Here is a 17564-nt window from a genome sequence, read left to right as displayed (position 1 = left end):
TACACTGCTTGTCCTTCTCCGATTGACTTATTTCACTCAGCATAATACCCTCCAGTTCCATCCACGTTGAAGCAAATGGTGGGTATTTGTCGTTTCTAATCGCTGAGTAATATTCCATTGTATACATAAACCACATTTTTTTCCCCAGAGTTAAGTGTCTCTTATGATTTTTCTTCTTCTGTAGTATTACCCCACTAAGTTTCACTCCTTCAATTATGGGCTCTTTCAATATTTCCTATGTTCCACATATGAGTGAGACCATATCATTGCCTTTCTGTGGTTAATTTCTCTCAACATAATACCTCCAGTGCCACCCATGTTGAAGGAAATGTTATTTCATCTTATTCATCATTTCTGACAGCTGTGTAATATCCCATTGTATATATAATCCACATAATTTGTATATTTTTATTGGATTTCTATTTGCCAACATATATTATAACAGCCAGTACTCATTCCGCCAATTGCCCCCCTCAGCTCCTGTCATCCAGGGACCCCAACTCCCAGATCGTTTCCCCTTCCACTCTCCTTGTTTTTTTTTCCCCATAGTTAGGAGTTTCTCATGTTCTGTCACTGTCTCTGATGATTCCCACTCATTCTATCTCCTTTCCCCTTTATTCCCTTGCACTACTTCTTATATTCTTTGTATGAGTGAAACCATATAACATTTGTCCTCTGAATCACTTACTTTATTCAAATAATACCCTCCACATCCATCCACATTGTAGCAAATGGTTGGTATTCGTGGTTTCTAATGGCTGAGTTATGTCCCATTGTATATATAAACCACATCTTCTCTATGCATTCATCTGTCAATGGACATTGAAGCTCCTTCTGCAGTTTCTTTACCCACTCTTCTGTAGAAGGGCTTCATGATTCCTCCCACAGTTTGACTATTGTGGACATTGCTGCTGTGAACATTGGGTTGAAGAGATCCCTTAATTTCATTCAATTTGCATATTTGGGTTAACTACCCTGTAGTGTAGTGGCTCCATCATAGGGTGGCTCTATTCTCACATTTTCAGGACATTCCATTCTGTTTTCTGGAGTTTCTGAACAAGCCTGCATTCCCACCAAAAGTGAAAGAGAAAGTTCCAATTTCTCAATATCCTCGCTTATATTTATTGTTTCCAGCCTTATTACTTTATCCATTCTGAGTTGTATAAGTGGAATCTTAGTGTGGTTTTCATTTGTATTTCCCTGATGACATATCATGTGGATCACTTCTCTCATTTTCCTGTTGGCCATGTGTAGGTCTTCTTTGGAGAAATGGCTTTTTTTTTGCATTCTCTCCATTTCTTGAGTGGATTGTTTGTTTTGTTGGGTGCTGATTTGTTAAGGAAATATCTTTTCCTATTCTTTTTGTTGCCTTTCATTTTGTCGCCTGTTGCATTGTTGTACAGATTCCTCCTTTATGAACTCCTAATAGTTTACCTCCCCTATATTTCCCTGTTGTTTCCTAAGCCTTTTGAGAGGTGCCTTGATAGCAGTCGTTGCAGCTGAGGACAAAAAGTTGCTACCTGAATTCTCCTCTTGGATTTTGATGGATTAGTGTCTCAGATTTTGGTATTTCATCCATTTTGAGATTGTGTTTGTTTTTGGTGTAGCTGAATGGTCCACATTCCTTCTTATGCAGGTGGCTGTACAATTTTTTTCAGATCCATTTATTAATGGGACTTTTTTTCATTAGATATTTTTTTCTTGCTTCTTGAGGAGTAATTGACCATAGAGTTGAGGGTCCATTTCTGCGTTCTCTGCTCTGTTCCATTGATCTATGTTTTGTTTTTCCCTATACCAGGCTATCTTGATGATAAAGACTTTATAATAGAGCTTGTCTGCAAATATTGATTTGCCCAACAGCTGTAGGATGTTTCTTGGCCCAAATGTTTCAACCAATTTGGCGACTTAGGAAAGGAATTGTAGAAGACACAAAGAGATGGAAAACCTTCCGTGCATATGGATTTGTACAATGAATATTGTCAGGGCACCTGTGTTGCTCAGAGGTTGAGTGTCTTCAATTGGCTCAGGTTGTGATCCTGGGGTCCTGGGATGGTGTCCTGTGTGAGGCTTTTGGGAGGGTGCCTGCTTCTCCCTTTGCCTATGTCTCTACCTCCATCTGTGTGATTCTCCTGAATAAATAAATAAATATTTTTTAAAAAAGGAAAAATAATTATTGTGAAAATCTCTATGCTTCCCAGAACCTTCTACATATTCAAACAATCCTTATCAAAACATCCTGGAGATTTTTTGCAGCATATGTACATATAATCCTAAGATTTTTAAGGCACACAGAGAGATATTAGGGACACATTGATGCTCTGGCATTGCCCTGCTGTATTTGTTTCGAAAAGTATCCGTTAGCCTCCCTCATCCAGTGAAGGGTGCATTTCTCAGCAGGACTAGAACTAACCTGTTGCAAACCATAGGTATCCGTCAAAATTCACAGTGGACACACAGGAGAATAATGATACAAGAGAGTCAGAGATACTCAGACACTTTGGAATTTCATTTTAGGGATGTTCTTTTATAACGTTTACAGAAGATGAGGATGTGATGACCCTGTGGGATTTTTGTCTCACCATCACCTTACAGGGTTGTGTTGTACTATGGCTGTTAGGTGTGTCCCTTGTCACTTATGTCACTTATTTGGTGCCCTGTGTCCTCGTTTCAAACCCACCTGCATCTGTGTGTCTCCCTCTGGACATGAGATCAGATTCCCTTTAGGATTTCCTCAATGGAACACCCCAAGGGACCTACCTGACTTACTTACTCTTTATCATTGTATTTAAATGCAATCATTTTTGTCATGGGATATGCAACAACCAGGTAACATGACCTGGTCATGTCAATATCCAACAGCCCTACCATCCTATTCCATAGTCTACCTGTGAACTTACATGGCGGTGAAGGTGTTTCAGGGAAAGTAAGTCCACTCATGGTCAGCAAGGCAGGGGAGCAGCTCCGAATGCCCAGAAGCAAGGCAGTAGTTGGCTTTGCCAATTTCACTAATATTTATACACATAGACGCTGTACCAAATCACACACACTCAGAACATAACGGAGAGAATGGAGCAAGGGATGGAGCACACAGTTCCTCTGGCAGTGTGCAGCCCCTGGTCCTGAGATGCGCTTGGATGAATCTGTACACTCAGAGTGCAGTTTACAATGGATTGTTATTGTTTGCTATTGTTTTTTTTTCCTCTGTAGATGCTCACACCCTACCTTGTTGAGGCCTGTTTTGGGGGTTTTGTGACTCTCTTCCTGGCTGCATCGGAGAGCTGTTCTGAACATGGCCTCCTACCTCTAGCCTGGGGTTGAATGTTTGCACCCCCACTCTTCAGAGAGCCCTCACAGGAGAGCCATCAAGCCCTTTCTGTCCTCAGTTTACACCTGAACCCCATGTTCACCCTGCCTGTGCCTAAGCTGGTTTATCTCAGGCACATGAATGAGTCTCTAAATGTCAATATGAGGGATATAAGGGATTTCTGTGGTGTGGACCTGGGATGTTCCTCAGAGCAAGGGTCTCAGGATCTCTTATTTTCTGCCTGCTGGTCTCAGGATAGAGGTCACAGGACCACACAAGGTTCAGTTTATGGAAACACAAATCACAACGCCTGCACTCAGGCATAATGTTTACCCATCTCCAGAATCCTGTTCTTCTTAACCATCTATCACATGGCGCCACTTTTTCTTTGTAGGACTCAGGAGGACCGCACATCCTGGAAATTTCCCCACTTTGCCACTTGAGCACCATCATACCAGGTTCGTTCCACGCAGGACCAGAATTCTTTTATTTATTTATTTTTTATTGGTATTCAATTTGCCAACATACAGAATAACACCCAGTGCTCATCCCATCAAGTGCCCACCTCGGTGCCCATCACCCAGTCACCCCCACCCCCGCCCACTTCCTTTTCGACAACCCCTTGTTCGTTTCCCAGATTTAGGAGTCTCTCATGTTCTGTCTCCCTTTCTGATATTTCCCACTCATTTTTTCTCCTTTCCCATTTATTCCCTTTCACTATTTTTTTTATATTCCTGAAATGAATGAGACCATATAATGTTTGTCCTTCTCTGATTGACTTATTTCACTCAGCATAATACCCTCTAGTTCCATCCATGTTGAAGCAATTGGTGGCTATTTGTTGTTTCTAATGGCTGAGTAATATTCCATTGTATACATAGACCACATCTTCTTTATCTATTCATCATTCGATGGACACCGGGGCTCCTTCCACAGTTTGGGTATTGTGGAGATTGCTGCTATAAATATTGGGGTGCACGTGCAGGACCAGAATTCTAAAGATTCACATGTTCCTCTCTTGTCTTTAAAATCCTTGACAGTAGCTTCTGCAAGTAACCTCCTTCCTACTGTCATCCCCATGGTTGACTCTCCCCTAAGTCAACACCTCACAGCTTCAACACTCCACAACCTGCTCAGTATCCTTTTATAAGATTCTATTTGCTTATTCACAAGAAACACACACACACACACACACACACAGAGTGAGAGAGAGAGGTTCAGTATTCTTTTACGAGTCTTGCTGTTTTTATTCTTTCATCTCTGATCAATTTCTTCGATGTTTAAAATGATTCAATAACCATCCATCTGTTCCAGGGATGTGAAAAGCCCTGAGTCCCCCTAATCTTCTGACATCTTAACTCTTTACTCCCATATTTTTTTATACTAAAGACGGTGTGGTGAATTCTTTCTTATTTTTATTTTGGAGGTCCACCTTGAACTCTGTTAATTTGCTTCAGAATTTCCTAAACTTATTTTCCCCCGACTCTGATTCTGGATCCTATGGATTTATTTTTGTTTGTACAAGCCCTTTGAATATTGTACAATTATTATATTATGTTGCAGGAAGTACATGTAGACATATGTGGTCCATACACCTATCGTCTTCCAACAAGTGACATAAAGAGCAATGCACCTCCTAGCAGTGAGATGGGGCTTCTAGGAGGGCAGGTAGTGTCTCCAGGGACTGTAATTGCAGGAATATTATAGGCAGGACTCCATGTCTTTGTGAATTGGACACAGGTGCCTTTTGGATCGTAGGCTCTGCTGGCAGTCTTACTGCTGCATATGATCTATTCAAAGTTGGAAAGTATTAGATTTGGAGATAGAAGAGAAGTCGTGTGCACAGCCACAGGGTCAGGGGGACTGATCTGAGAAAACCAAAATTAAGGTTGATTAGAGCCACAGATTGAAATTGAATTCAAACTGAATTTTCCTGCCACATTTTTTATCAAAAATACCTGATAAATCTGTAGAAGGGTTCAAGGGTAGATATTTTTCTTCTCTTAGATGGATTATACTATTTGAATGTAAAAGGAATTCATCAAAGACTTACAGTGGAAAGGCAGCATTATACTGCTCATTTAGGAGGGATAAGAAAATAGAAATATAGGCTATACAATGGAAAATGTTATTCCAGACACCAGTTTATTATATCCCAAACTCTGCATGAATGCAGCTCATTCTACATTAGGTAAGCTTATTAAAGCCATTACAGAAAATCACAGATTTGACTATAGTGGAACACAGTGACTGAGTTGATAGAGAGTTACAAATTCAACTGCATTACCTGAAACCCTCTGAAATTCAGCTAAATTCTAAATTTAGCAAAATCATGATCCTCAATATAGGAGGAGTCCACATTTCTAAGGAACCTTGCCAGTCTGTCATTCAGGTGTTTCAAGAGGGCCAGTACGTCCTGTGGAGAGGAGCACAGGCCAAGATTCTGACTCACTGAAATGTGCAAAAGGACATATGAGAAACCCTCTACAATTTAAGGGGTAGGATAAAATCACTCTATGGGGACACATGACACTTAAAATCCAAGATTTACGTGCAAAAGCATTACAAAGTACCACGTGGACACAAAGTCTGAAGTTTGGAATATTACTTAATAAAAATACAGATTCTCAAAGCAGTCAATATGAACACACAAAGGCAGTCACATCTGCTCTGGTCACAACAGTTTGACAAGTAGGGCAAGAGGAGAACAGTTAGGACTTGAGATCAAGGAGTTAACAGGTAACATTCAAAACATGGTGTGGTGAAAAATGCCACTAAACAATTATGAAAAATAAAGGAAAAAATTGGAAGAGGTCCTTTCATTGATCCTTCAGGTGTAGATATCAGTTCATTGTGTGTGACCTCTACCATCCTCATGTTGAAACCTAAGGCCCATGAGATGGGAGGAGGAGGTGGGGCCTTGGGGAGCACTTAAGTCAGCAGATCGATCCGCAGGATGGGATCAGGAACCTTAATCACCAGGACTAGGAAATATCCCTGCCTCCTGCCCCATGTGAGGTGACAGGGAAAGGACAGGCTAGGACGTGGGTGGTCTCCAGACACTGCATGTGCGTGCACCTGGACCTCAGATGTTACAGACTCCAGAACTATGGGAAATGAAGGTCTTTCTTTTGATTTGCCAAATCCATTTAGATGTTACAGCAGCCAGCACAGACCAAAGTTATTATTATTATTATTGTTATTAAATTAAATTAAATTTTCCAAAATTTACTATACACCCAGTGCTCATCACATCACGTACCCTCCTTAATGCTCATCAGCCAGCTCTCTAGTATTACCCCAGTCAATTTCACTCCTTCCCTTTTGGTCTCTTTCAATATTTCTTATATTCCACATATGACTGAGACCATATCATTGCCTATTGGTGATTGGTTTATTTTCCTCAGTATAATACCTCAAGTTCCAACCATATGGACTTGAATGTTCCTTCATGTTATACATAATTTCTAGCGGCTTAATTATACTTCAATTTATATATAAACCACATCTTCTTTATCCTTTTTCCCTGTTGAGGAACACCATGGTTCCTCCCAGCTTAATTATTGCGGACATTGTTGCTGTGAACATTGAGGTGCAGGTGACCCTTCATTTAACTACATCTGTGTCTCTGAAGCTAATACCCAGGATAGCAATGACTGGGTCATAGGGTGGCTCTCTTCTCAGTTTCCGAGGAGATTTGATTCCGTTATCTGAAGAGCCTGCACCAGCTTTCATTCCTACCAACAGTGCAAGAGTTCTCCCTTTCTCCACATCCTCTGCAATATTTATTTCCAGCCATGTTAGTGTATCCATTCTGAGTTGTAGAAGTGGTATCTCCTTGTGATTTTCCTTTGTATTTCCCTGATGACAATTCATGTGGATCATTTTTCTCAGCTGCCTGTTGTCCGTGTGTAGGTCTTCTTTGGGGCAATGCCCATAAATGTATTTTCCCAATTTCTTGGCTGGATTGCTTGATTTTTTTATTATGAATTTTTATGCAAATATCTTCTCCTATTCTGTAGATTGCCTCTCATTATATTGACCACTGCATTGCTGTGCAGATTTTATCTTGAATAAGTCCCAGTAGTTCATTTTTTCCTTTGTTTCCTATGCTTTAGATGTATTGCCATTAATCACTGCATTTTAGGTCAAAAGTTGCTACCTGTATTTTCCTTTATGATTTTGATGAGTTACTGCCTCAGATTTTGGTCTTTCATTCATATTGAGTTTATCTTTGTGTTTGCAGTAGGAGAATAGTCTACATTCATGCTTCTGTAGGTGGACATCCAAGTTTTTAGCACTATTTATTGATGAGTCTGTGTGTTTTACATTGTGCATTCTTTCTTGATTCTGGAGGATTAGTTGATCATAGATTTGATTGTCCCCTTCTGGCTTCTCTACTCAGTTCCATTCATCTATGTGCTGTTTTGTGCCAGTACCAGCTTGCCTTGATGATAACGACTCAGTAAAACAGCTTGACCACAAACATTGTGATGCCACTGCTGTGGCACTTTGATTTTTTTCAACAGTTTTCTACCTAATCAGCGTTTTAAGAAGTAAACTGAGGAAGACACAATGAGATGGAAAGCGATTGCATGCTATGGATTAGAAGAATAACTATTGTTGGGACACCTGTGTTCCTCAGTGATTGAGTGTCTGCCTTTGGCTCAGGTCAACTCAGGGTCTGTGGATGGATCCCACAGCGGGCTCCCTGCAGGGATCCCGCTTCTCCTTCTGACTATGTCTCTATCCCTCTAGGTGTCTCTCATGAATACGAAAGTTATGAAATACTTTTTAAAAACAGAACTAATATTTTGAAAATATATGCTACCCAAAATATTTTACACAGTCAATGCAATCCTTATCAAAACATCATAGACTTTCGTATACAGAGTTGAGACACACAATCCTAGAGATGTATGGCTACCAAAGATTCTAGTGACACATGAATCCAACGCTGATACTCTTGCAACTTCAGACTGCATTTGTTGTGTCAAGAACCTTTTAAGCTCCCTCAGCCAGTCAAAGGTGGATTGCTCACATATTCCTTCCTGGAGTTAGTACTAAGCTGTTGTCAATCATAGAGATCTCCCCTGAGAAAATTCTCTTCTCTGAACCAGGAGAGGTGAACCATCCTCAGCAGCAGAACCGTCTGTAGGGCCCAGAAGGCTGTGCAAACATCCCATGTCAGTTCCTCACTAATTCACTGACTCAAATCCAATATCCTGGCCTTATATCTACAAAACCCACATCCTGTTGTGTAAGAAGCACAAGGGCTGCCTACTTTGATCATTGCGTGTTGTGTTCCAGGGAGCTCATGCACATGCAACATGAAAAAATCTCCACCTAGGTCTTTCATATGTCTACAGAGTAATTAGTCCAGACAAATAACCAGGTAGAAGAGAAGGAAACACATACTGGGGCAATGACTGGAATTCCAATCCAGGAAGTTTAGGAAACAAAGAATAAAAGATTTTTAAATCAATAGATACAGAAAACAATACTTGTATCCATTTGACATGATCTGTTGCAGGGTCAAACCTGACAAGTTCCAAAACCAAACCCTTAATTAATGAATATCTTCATGGAATCTATAGGATAAAAATCAACATACAAAATAAATCCAAGTGTCCACACAGTAACAACTCATTATTTATAATTTAAAGATTTCATTTAATTACTCATGAGACAGAAAGAGACAGAGACACAGGCAGAGAGAGAAGAAGGCTCCATGCTGGGAGCCCCACATGAGACTCCATCCCTGGACTCCAGGAACACTCCCAAAGCAGAAGGCATATCTCAACCGCTGAGCCCCCCAGGCATCCATAACAATAGAGAATTTAAAAGGCAATTAACAAAACCTTATTACATTGACACCGATGTTAAGAATATACTATGTAGGATTAAATATTCTGAAGGAGGCAAAATACTGTCCACGAACAGTACCTACATTGATGAGAGATTTTTAAAAAGTCATAAGGAAATGAAAAGGTATTTTTTTCATAGATTTGAACACTTCATAATGTCACAAGACATTAGACAGTGGCCTACAGATGTAAAGCAATCCTTGTTAATAACTTGTAAAGAACCAAATGTAGGTATGGTGCTGATTATTTATTCAAAGGATATGCAAATAGGACCCTCCCTCCACTGATTAAACCAGGCAGGCCCGACCCTGCAGCTGGGAGAGGAGCCCCAGCCTGAGGATCCCCAGGTGACCCCATTCAATGCTCATGACACAACACAGACAAACCACCATGGAATCTGTCCTCGGATGGGTTTTCCTTGTCACTATTTTAAAAGGTAATTCATGAGGGATCCCTGGGTGGCGCAGCGGTTTGGCGCCTGCCTTTGGCCCAGGGCGCGATCCTTGAGACCCTGGATCGAATCCCACATCGGGCTCCCGGTGCATGGAGCCTGATTCTCCCTCTGCCTGTGTCTCTGCCTCTCTCTCTCTCTGTATGACTATCATAGGTAAATAGAATTTAAAAAAAAAGAAAAAAAATTTTTAAAAAAGGTAATTCATGGAGAACCAGAGACCTTAAGTCTGTGAGTGGAGGTAAGTGAGAGAAACAGGGGATGTGGGACAGTTTCCTGACCAGGATGTCTTGTGTCTGCAGGTGTCCAGGGTGAGGTGCAGCTGGTGGAGTCTGGGGGAGACCTGGTGAAGCCTGGGGTGTCCCTGAGACTCTCCTGTGTGGCCTCTGGATTCACCTTCAGTAGCTACTACATGCACTGGGTCCGCCAGGCTCCAGGGAAGGGGCTGCAGTGGGTTGCAGAAATTAGCGGTAGTGGAAGTAGCACAAACTACGCAGACGCTGTGAAGGGCCAATTCACCATCTCCAGAGACAACGAAAAGAAGACGCTGTATCTGCAGATGAACAGCCTGAGAGCCGAGGACACGGCCGTGTATTACTGTGCGAGGGACACAGTGAGTTGACCTAAGTGTGAGCCCAGACACAAACCTCCCTGTAGACGGGGATCAGGACCACCAGGGTGTGCAAACGCCTCACTACTTTTGTCTCAAGGCCCAGGAGCAGATGCAGAGGGAGGTTCTGGGCAGGTTTCCTGTCAGGGCCTGGGCTTCCTCTCCATGGAGCAGTTTCCCCCTGGGAGCCTCTCTGGGCACAGGATTCTGTTGTTACCTATTCAGTCTGTGATTTAGAAACAGTTCTTTTCTTTTCTTTTCTTTTCTTTTTCCTTTTTCTTTTCTTTCCTTTCCTTTCCTTTCCTTTCCTTTCCTTTCCTTTCTTTCCTTTCCTTTCCTTTCCTTTCCTTTCCTTTCCTTTCCTTTCCTTTCCTTTCCTTTCCTTTCCTTTCCTTTCCTTTCCTTTCCTTCCTTTCCTTTCCTTTCCTTTCCTTTCCTTTCCTTTCCTTTCCTTTCCTTTCCTTTCCTTTCCTTTCCTTCCTTTCCTTTCCTTTCCTTTCCTTTCCTTTCCTTTCCTTTCCTTTCCTTTCCTTTCCTTTCCTTTCCCTTCCCTTCCCTTCCCTTCCTTTCCTTTCTTTCCTTTCTTTTCTTTTCTTTTCTTTTCTTTTCTTTTCTTTTCTTTTCTCTTTGTTTTTGGTAAAAAATTATCCTTACATGTACAAAAGAGAAATTTGCTTAGATTTGCTTGCTATTTTTCCTAAACACTGATTAATTAGAAATTCCTCCAAGAAAATTCAATTCTCTGTAAGAGTCACAGCAATCAACAGTAGAGAAGAAAAATCTCTGAAGGGGTCCCTGTCTTGAACCACCCACTCGGTATCAATATTTGTGCCAACCTGGGCAAACTGAAGAACCCCAACCAGGACATATTGTGGCTGTGGCATCTGAAGAAAATACAAATGTACACACACACACACACACACACACACACACGCATGCACACACACACCAAGAGAGTTTAAAACCTTTATCACCTTCACCATCATGTCTGTTGAGAAAAGTTTAGGCCACTCAGAAAGTCATAAGTGCTTGAATGGAGCCAAGGGAGGATAGAAGCTCAGGGTGTGTGTTGTGGGTCAATGGTGGGGACGGGGTCCTGGTTCAGTAGGGGCTTGTGAGGAGTAAGTATTCCCTTGCATCAAATTATAGAGAATCTGTGGGTTATTTTTGATTTCCCATGTTTGAGGTAGGAGGAGAAGAGGGAGGATTGGAGATCAAGGATCTAGAAGATAACGGACAATGGATGTGATGTGAGCAATAATTACAATCCATATTACTGCATTTGTTGTCTTTGCCCTTGTTTCCCTTTTCTTTTCAGTCCTTATTTTATATAATTGTTTTTAAGAGCTTGTTTATTTATTCATGAGAAACACAGAGAGGAGAGAGAGAGGCAGAGACACAGGCAGAGGGAGAAGCAGGCTCCAGCAGGGAGCCCAACGTAGGACTTCATCCTGCGTCTCGAGGATCAGACCCTGGGCTGAGGGTGGCGCTAAACTGCTGAACCCTCCAGCTGCGCTATTTTTTTTATAATTATATCTTATCTATCTCTGACTGAGTTCTCTCCTTCATCATCCGTCATATTGACCACCTCCATTGGGATGGCATTTTGGTTATAGTATTTTTAATTTGGCCTGATTTGATTTTACTTGACTGGTCTCAGTAGAAAGGAAGCCTCTCTTGTCTTCTCTGTAGTCTTATTTCCTTTTCCCAAATCCTGCTAGTGTTCTTTCAATCATGGTTTTATTGTTTTTTCTTTATACATAGTTTTTATTTTTTTCCCCTAGGTAATTTATTTATTTGTTATTTTTTTTAAATTAATTTTTATTGGTGTTCAATTTACCAACATACAGAAAAACACCCAGTGCTCATCCCGTCAAGTGTCCGCCTCAGTGCCCGTCACCCATTCCCCTCCACCCCCCGCCCTCCTCCCTATCCACCACCCCTAGTTCCTTTCCCAGAGTTAGGAGTCTTTATGTTCTGTCTCCCTTCCTGATATTTCCCAACATTTCTTTTCCCTTCCTTTATATTCCCTTTCACTATTTTTTATATTCCCCAAATGAATGAGAACACACACTGTTTGTCCTTCTCCGATTGACTTATTTCACTCAGCATAATACCCTCCAGTTCCAACTCTTTCTATCTTTCCAAACAGCTTTAGTAGAATAGGTATGATTTTTTCTTTAAAAGTTTGATACAATTTCCCAGGGAAGCCATCTGGCCCTGGACTCTTGTGTCTTGGGAGGTTTTTGATGACTGCTTCAATTTCCTGCCTGCTTATTGGCCTGTTCAGGTTTTCTATTTCTTCCTGCTCCAGTTTTGGTAGTTTGTGGCTTTCCAGGAATGCATCCATTTCTTCTAGATTTCCTAATTTATTGGCGTATAGCTGTTCATAATATGTTTTTAAAATCGTTTGTATTTCCTTGGTGCTGATAGTGATCTCTCCTTTCTCATTCATGATTTTATTAATTTGAGTCTTCTCTCTCTTCTTTTTAATAAGGCTGGCTAATGGTTTATCTATCTTATTAATTCTTTCAAAGAACCAACTCCTGGTTCTGTTGATCTGTTCCACAGTTCTTTTGGTCTCAATTTCACTTAGTTCTGCTCGAATTTTAATTAACTGTCTTCTTCTGCTGGGGGTGGGGTCCATTTTATACTTTTTCTCTAGTTCCTTTATGTGTAAGGTGAGCTCTTGTATTTGAGTTCTTTCCTGTTTTTGAATGGATGCTTGTACTGTGATGTATTTCCCCCTCAGGACTGCTTTTGCTGCATCCCAAAGATTTTGAACAGTTGTATCTTCATTCTCATTAGTTTCCATGAATCTTTTTAATTCTTCCTTAATTTCCTGGTTGACCTTTTCATCTTTTAGCAGGATGGTCCTTAACCTCCACGTGTTTAAGGTCCTTCCAAACTTCTTGTTGTGATTAAGTTCTAATTTCAAGGCATTATGGTCTGAGAATATACAGGGGACTATCCCGATCTTTTGGTATCGGTTCAGACCCCATTTGTGACCCAGTATGAGGTCTATTCTGGAGAAAGTTCCATGTGCACATGAGAAGAATGTGTATTCAGTTGAGTTTGGATGTAAAGTTCTGAAGATATCTGTGAAATCCATCTGGTCCAGTGTATCATTTAAAGCTCTCATTTCTTTGGAGGTGTTGTGCTTAGAAGACCTATCGAGGGTACAAAGAGCTAGATTGAAGTCACCAAGTATAAGTGTATTATTATCTAAGTATTTCTTCAGTTTGGTTATTAATTGGTTTAAATATTTGGCAGCTCCCACATTCGGGCATATATATTGAGGATTGTTAAGTCCTCTTGTTGGATAGATCCTTTGAGTATGAGATAGTGTCCCTCTTCATCTCTCACTATAGTTTTCTGGATAAATTTTAATTTATCTGATATAAGGATGGCTACCCCTGCTTTTTTCTGAGGACCATTTGAATGGTAAATGGTTCTCCAACCTTTTATTTTCAGGTTGTAGGTGTCCTTCTGTCTAAAATGAGTCTCTTGTAGACAGCAAATAGATGGTTCCTGCTTTTTTATCCAGTCTGAAACCCTGCGCCTTTTGATGAGGTCATTAAGCCCGTTCACGTTCAGAGTCACTATTGAAAGATATGAGTTTAGTGTCACCATGAAATATATTCAGTCCTTGTTTTTGTGGATTGTTCCACTGAACTTCTTCTTAAAGGGGAATTTTAAGAGTCCCCCTTAAAATTACTTGCAGGGCTGGTTTGGAGGTCACATATTCTTTCAGTTCCTGCCTGTCTTGGAAGCTCTTTATCTCTCCTTCCATTTTGAATGAGAGCCTTGCTGGATAAAGTGTTCATTGCTGCATGTTATTCTCATTTAGGACCCTGAATATATCCTGCCAGCCCTTTCTGGCTTGCCTGGTCTCTGTGGAGAGGTCTGCTGTTACCGTAATACTCCTCCCCATAAAAGTCAGGGACTTTTTTTCTCTTGCTGCTTTAAGGATCTTCTCCTTATCTTTGGAATTTGCAAGCTTCACTATTAGATGTCGAAGTGTTGAACAGTTTTTATTGATTTTAGGGGGATCTCTCTATTGCCTGGATCTGAATGCCTGTTTCCCTTCCCAGATTAGGAAAGTTTTCAGCTAGGATTTGTTCAAATACAAATTTTTGCGCTCTGTCCCTTTCGGCGCCCTCGAGAACCGCAATTAGACGTAGGTTTTTCTTCCTCAGGCTGTCATTTATTTCCCTTAATCTATCCTCATGGTCTTTTAATTGTCTGTCTCTTTTTTCCTCAGTTTCCCTCTTTGCCATCAACTTGTTTTCTATGTCACTCACTCGTTCTTCCACCTCGTTAGGCCTCGTCGTTAGGACTTCTAGCTTGGATTGCATCTCATTTAATTGATTTTTAATTTCTGCCTGATTGGATCTAAATTCTGCAGTCATGAAGTCTCTTGAGTCCTTTATGGTTTTTTCTAGAGCCACCAGTAGCTGTATAATAGTGCCTCTGAATTGGCTTTCTGACATTGAATTGTAATCCAGATTTTGTAACTCTGTGGGAGAGAGGACTGTTTCTGATTCTTTTTTTTTTGAGGTGAGGTTTTCCTACTAGTCGTTTTGTTCAGTGCAGAGTGGCCAAAAACAAGTTGTATTGGGAAAAGTAGAAAAAGAGAGAGAAGGAAAGAAAGGAGAAAAAGAAAAAAGAGAAAGAAGAACAAAAGGGGAAAAAAGAAGAAAAAGAGAAAGAAAAAGAAAGAAAGGAGAAAAAATGGTGTGGGGGTGGGGGAAGCAATCAGAAATCAAGAAGAAAGAAAAAAACACAAAACAAAACAAAACAAAAGAACAAAAAAACACGGGGGAGTATCTTCTGATTCTGTATACTTTGAGTCCCTTGACTTCCCCTGGAACTGGTCCCTCTAGCTGGTCTGGGGGAGGGGCCTGTTGTGCTGATTTTCAGGTGTTAGCCCTTGGGGGAGCTGCTCTGCCCCTGCCTGGTGCAGGGCTCAGTGGGGGTTGTTTATCCTGTGAGGCCCCAGGAGGAACTGCTACAGTGCCAGGGGGAAACTCTGGAAACCTGGTTTCAGCTCCCGCAGTAACTCCGGGGCTCTCCATCTGCAGGGCCTGGAGGCTCGGGGCAGGGCCGCTGAACTGCTCAGCTCCAGGCAGGAGCGTCCTTGCTGTCCTGGGCCCTCCTGGTCTCTGCCTGTCCCGGGGGAGGCCGGATCCTGGGCTGTGTCCAGGCGCCCTGTGCTTTGGTGCCTGGACAGTTGGATTCGTGCTCCCGCCCCGCAGCCCCCTCTGCGGAGCCACCGCCCGGGCCCCTCCGAGCTGCTCCGGGTCCTGCCATGCGTGCTGCAGCCCTTAGGGAGCTCAGCGCACTCTCTAGGGGCGCAGGTGTCTGTTAGTGTCCCAGGGAGCCCGAGGGCATCCCCGCCCTCCTGGGTCCTGCTCTAACTCCCTGCAGGCGCCTTTCTGCCTGGGAAGGTTGGTGCAGCTCCTGCTTCTCTGGGACGGGGCTCTCCTGCCCTGGGGACACTTACCCCAGCTTCAGGCAGGCTCCTCATTGGACCCCTCCCCCTTGGATGCCTTTTGTTTCTTTATTTCTTTTTCCCGGTGTTCCTACCTTGATAGAAGCGAGAACTGTTCTCACTGCAGCATTCCAGCTGGTCTCTCTTTAAATCTCAGGTCGAATTCATAGATTTTCAGGATGATTTGAAGGTTATCTAGGTAATTTGTTGGGGACAGGTGATTAGGGGACCCTACTCTTCCACCATCTTGCCCCTCCTCCTCCTGATTGATTTTTATTTGCCTCCTTGAAGTCCCCTAGATGAAATATTATGTGTAAGAACTAGAATTGTTAAATGAAATAGTCTATCTGATACGTCATTTGCAAATATATTCTCCCATTCTGTAGGTTTTTTAGTTTTGTTGACTGTGTCCTTTGCTGTGCAAAAGCTTCTAAACTTGATCAAGATCTATAAAGAACTTATTAAACTCAACACCAAAGAAACAAACAATCCAATCATGAAATGGGCAAAAGACATGAAGAGAAATCTCACAGAGAAAGACATGGACATGGCCAACATGCACATCAGAAAATGCTCTGCATCACTTCCCATCAGGGAAATACAAATCAAAACCACAATGAGATACCACCTCACACCAGTGAGAATGGGGAAAATTAACAAGGCAGGAAACCACAAATGTTGGAGAGGATGTGGAGAAAAGGGAACCCCCTTACACTGTTGTTGGGAAGGTGAACTTGTAGAGCCACTCTGGAAAACTGTGTGGAGGTTCCTCAAAGAGTTAAAAATAGATCTGCCCTATGACCCAGCAATTGCACTGTTGGGGATTTACCCCAAAGATTCAGATGCAATGAAACGCCAGGACACCTGCACCCCAATGTTTCTAGCAGCAATGTCCACAATAGCCAAACTGTGGAAGGAGCCTCGGTGTCCATCGAAAGATGAATGGATAAAGAAGATGTGGTTTATGTATACAATGGAATATTACTCAGCCATTAGAAATGACAAATACCCACCATTTGCTTCAATGTGGATGGAACTGGAAGGTATTATGCTGAGTGAAGTAAGTCAATCGGAGAAGGATAAGCATTGTATGTTCTAATTTATTTGGGGAATATAAATAATAGTGAAAGGGAATATAAGGGAAGGGAGACAAATGTGTGGGAAATATCAGAAAGGGAGACAGAATATAAATTAATTATTAATTAATTAATAATACAAATATAAATATAAATTAATAATATAATTATAATAATTAATAATTAATAATATAAATATAAATATAAATTGCTGAGAAACAAACTCGGGGTGATGGAAGGGGAGGAGGGGGGGGTGGGGGTGAATTGGTGATGGGCATGAGGGGGGCACTTGACGGGATGAGCGCTGGGCGTTATTCTGTATGTTGGTAAGTTAAACACCAAAAAAAATAAATTTACTATAAAAATAAAATAAAATAAAGTCTATACATCATATGTTAAATGACAAAGACATAATAGAGGGAAGAAAACAAAAAAACATATTCACCGAAAAAATAAGGAAATATGCGTGATAGCTACAGTCCTCATTTTTAACATCATGAGAATAAAAGCTGCTGTGTATACCTACCATGTTCAACTGCCAAATATATATTCTCTTCTGTCATCTTGACCTAGAGTTTGTCCCATATGTTACCTGACAGGATTACTAAACCCTTAATCCCCAATCATCTCAATTTACTCATACATGGGTAGAAGGAAATTCTGTTCCATATATCCAGGTGTTTCTGGGTGGTGGAGAATGTGGTGAGATTCGTAAGTACCACATTTAAGTAGTGAATGAATATCATGCAGAACCCTCTGTGA

At 41.4% G+C, this 17564-nt stretch overlaps 1 gene segment (V, D, J or C); it reads left to right on the top strand.

Moving 5' to 3' along the window:
- Positions 1-9561: 9561 nt before the first annotated feature.
- LOC140599262 (immunoglobulin heavy variable 3-74-like) lies at positions 9562-10244 on the top strand. The segment is given in 2 exon segments: positions 9562-9607; positions 9925-10244. Coding segments are annotated over 2 exon segments (366 nt in total).
- Positions 10245-17564: the final 7320 nt, after the last annotated feature.

The sequence above is a fragment of the Vulpes vulpes genome, chromosome 6 (genome assembly GCF_048418805.1).
Source record: "Vulpes vulpes isolate BD-2025 chromosome 6, VulVul3, whole genome shotgun sequence".
Taxonomy (NCBI): domain Eukaryota; kingdom Metazoa; phylum Chordata; class Mammalia; order Carnivora; family Canidae; genus Vulpes; species Vulpes vulpes.
The sequence above is the reverse complement of the archived record's forward strand: the minus strand, read 5'-3'. Positions and strand labels throughout refer to the sequence as shown.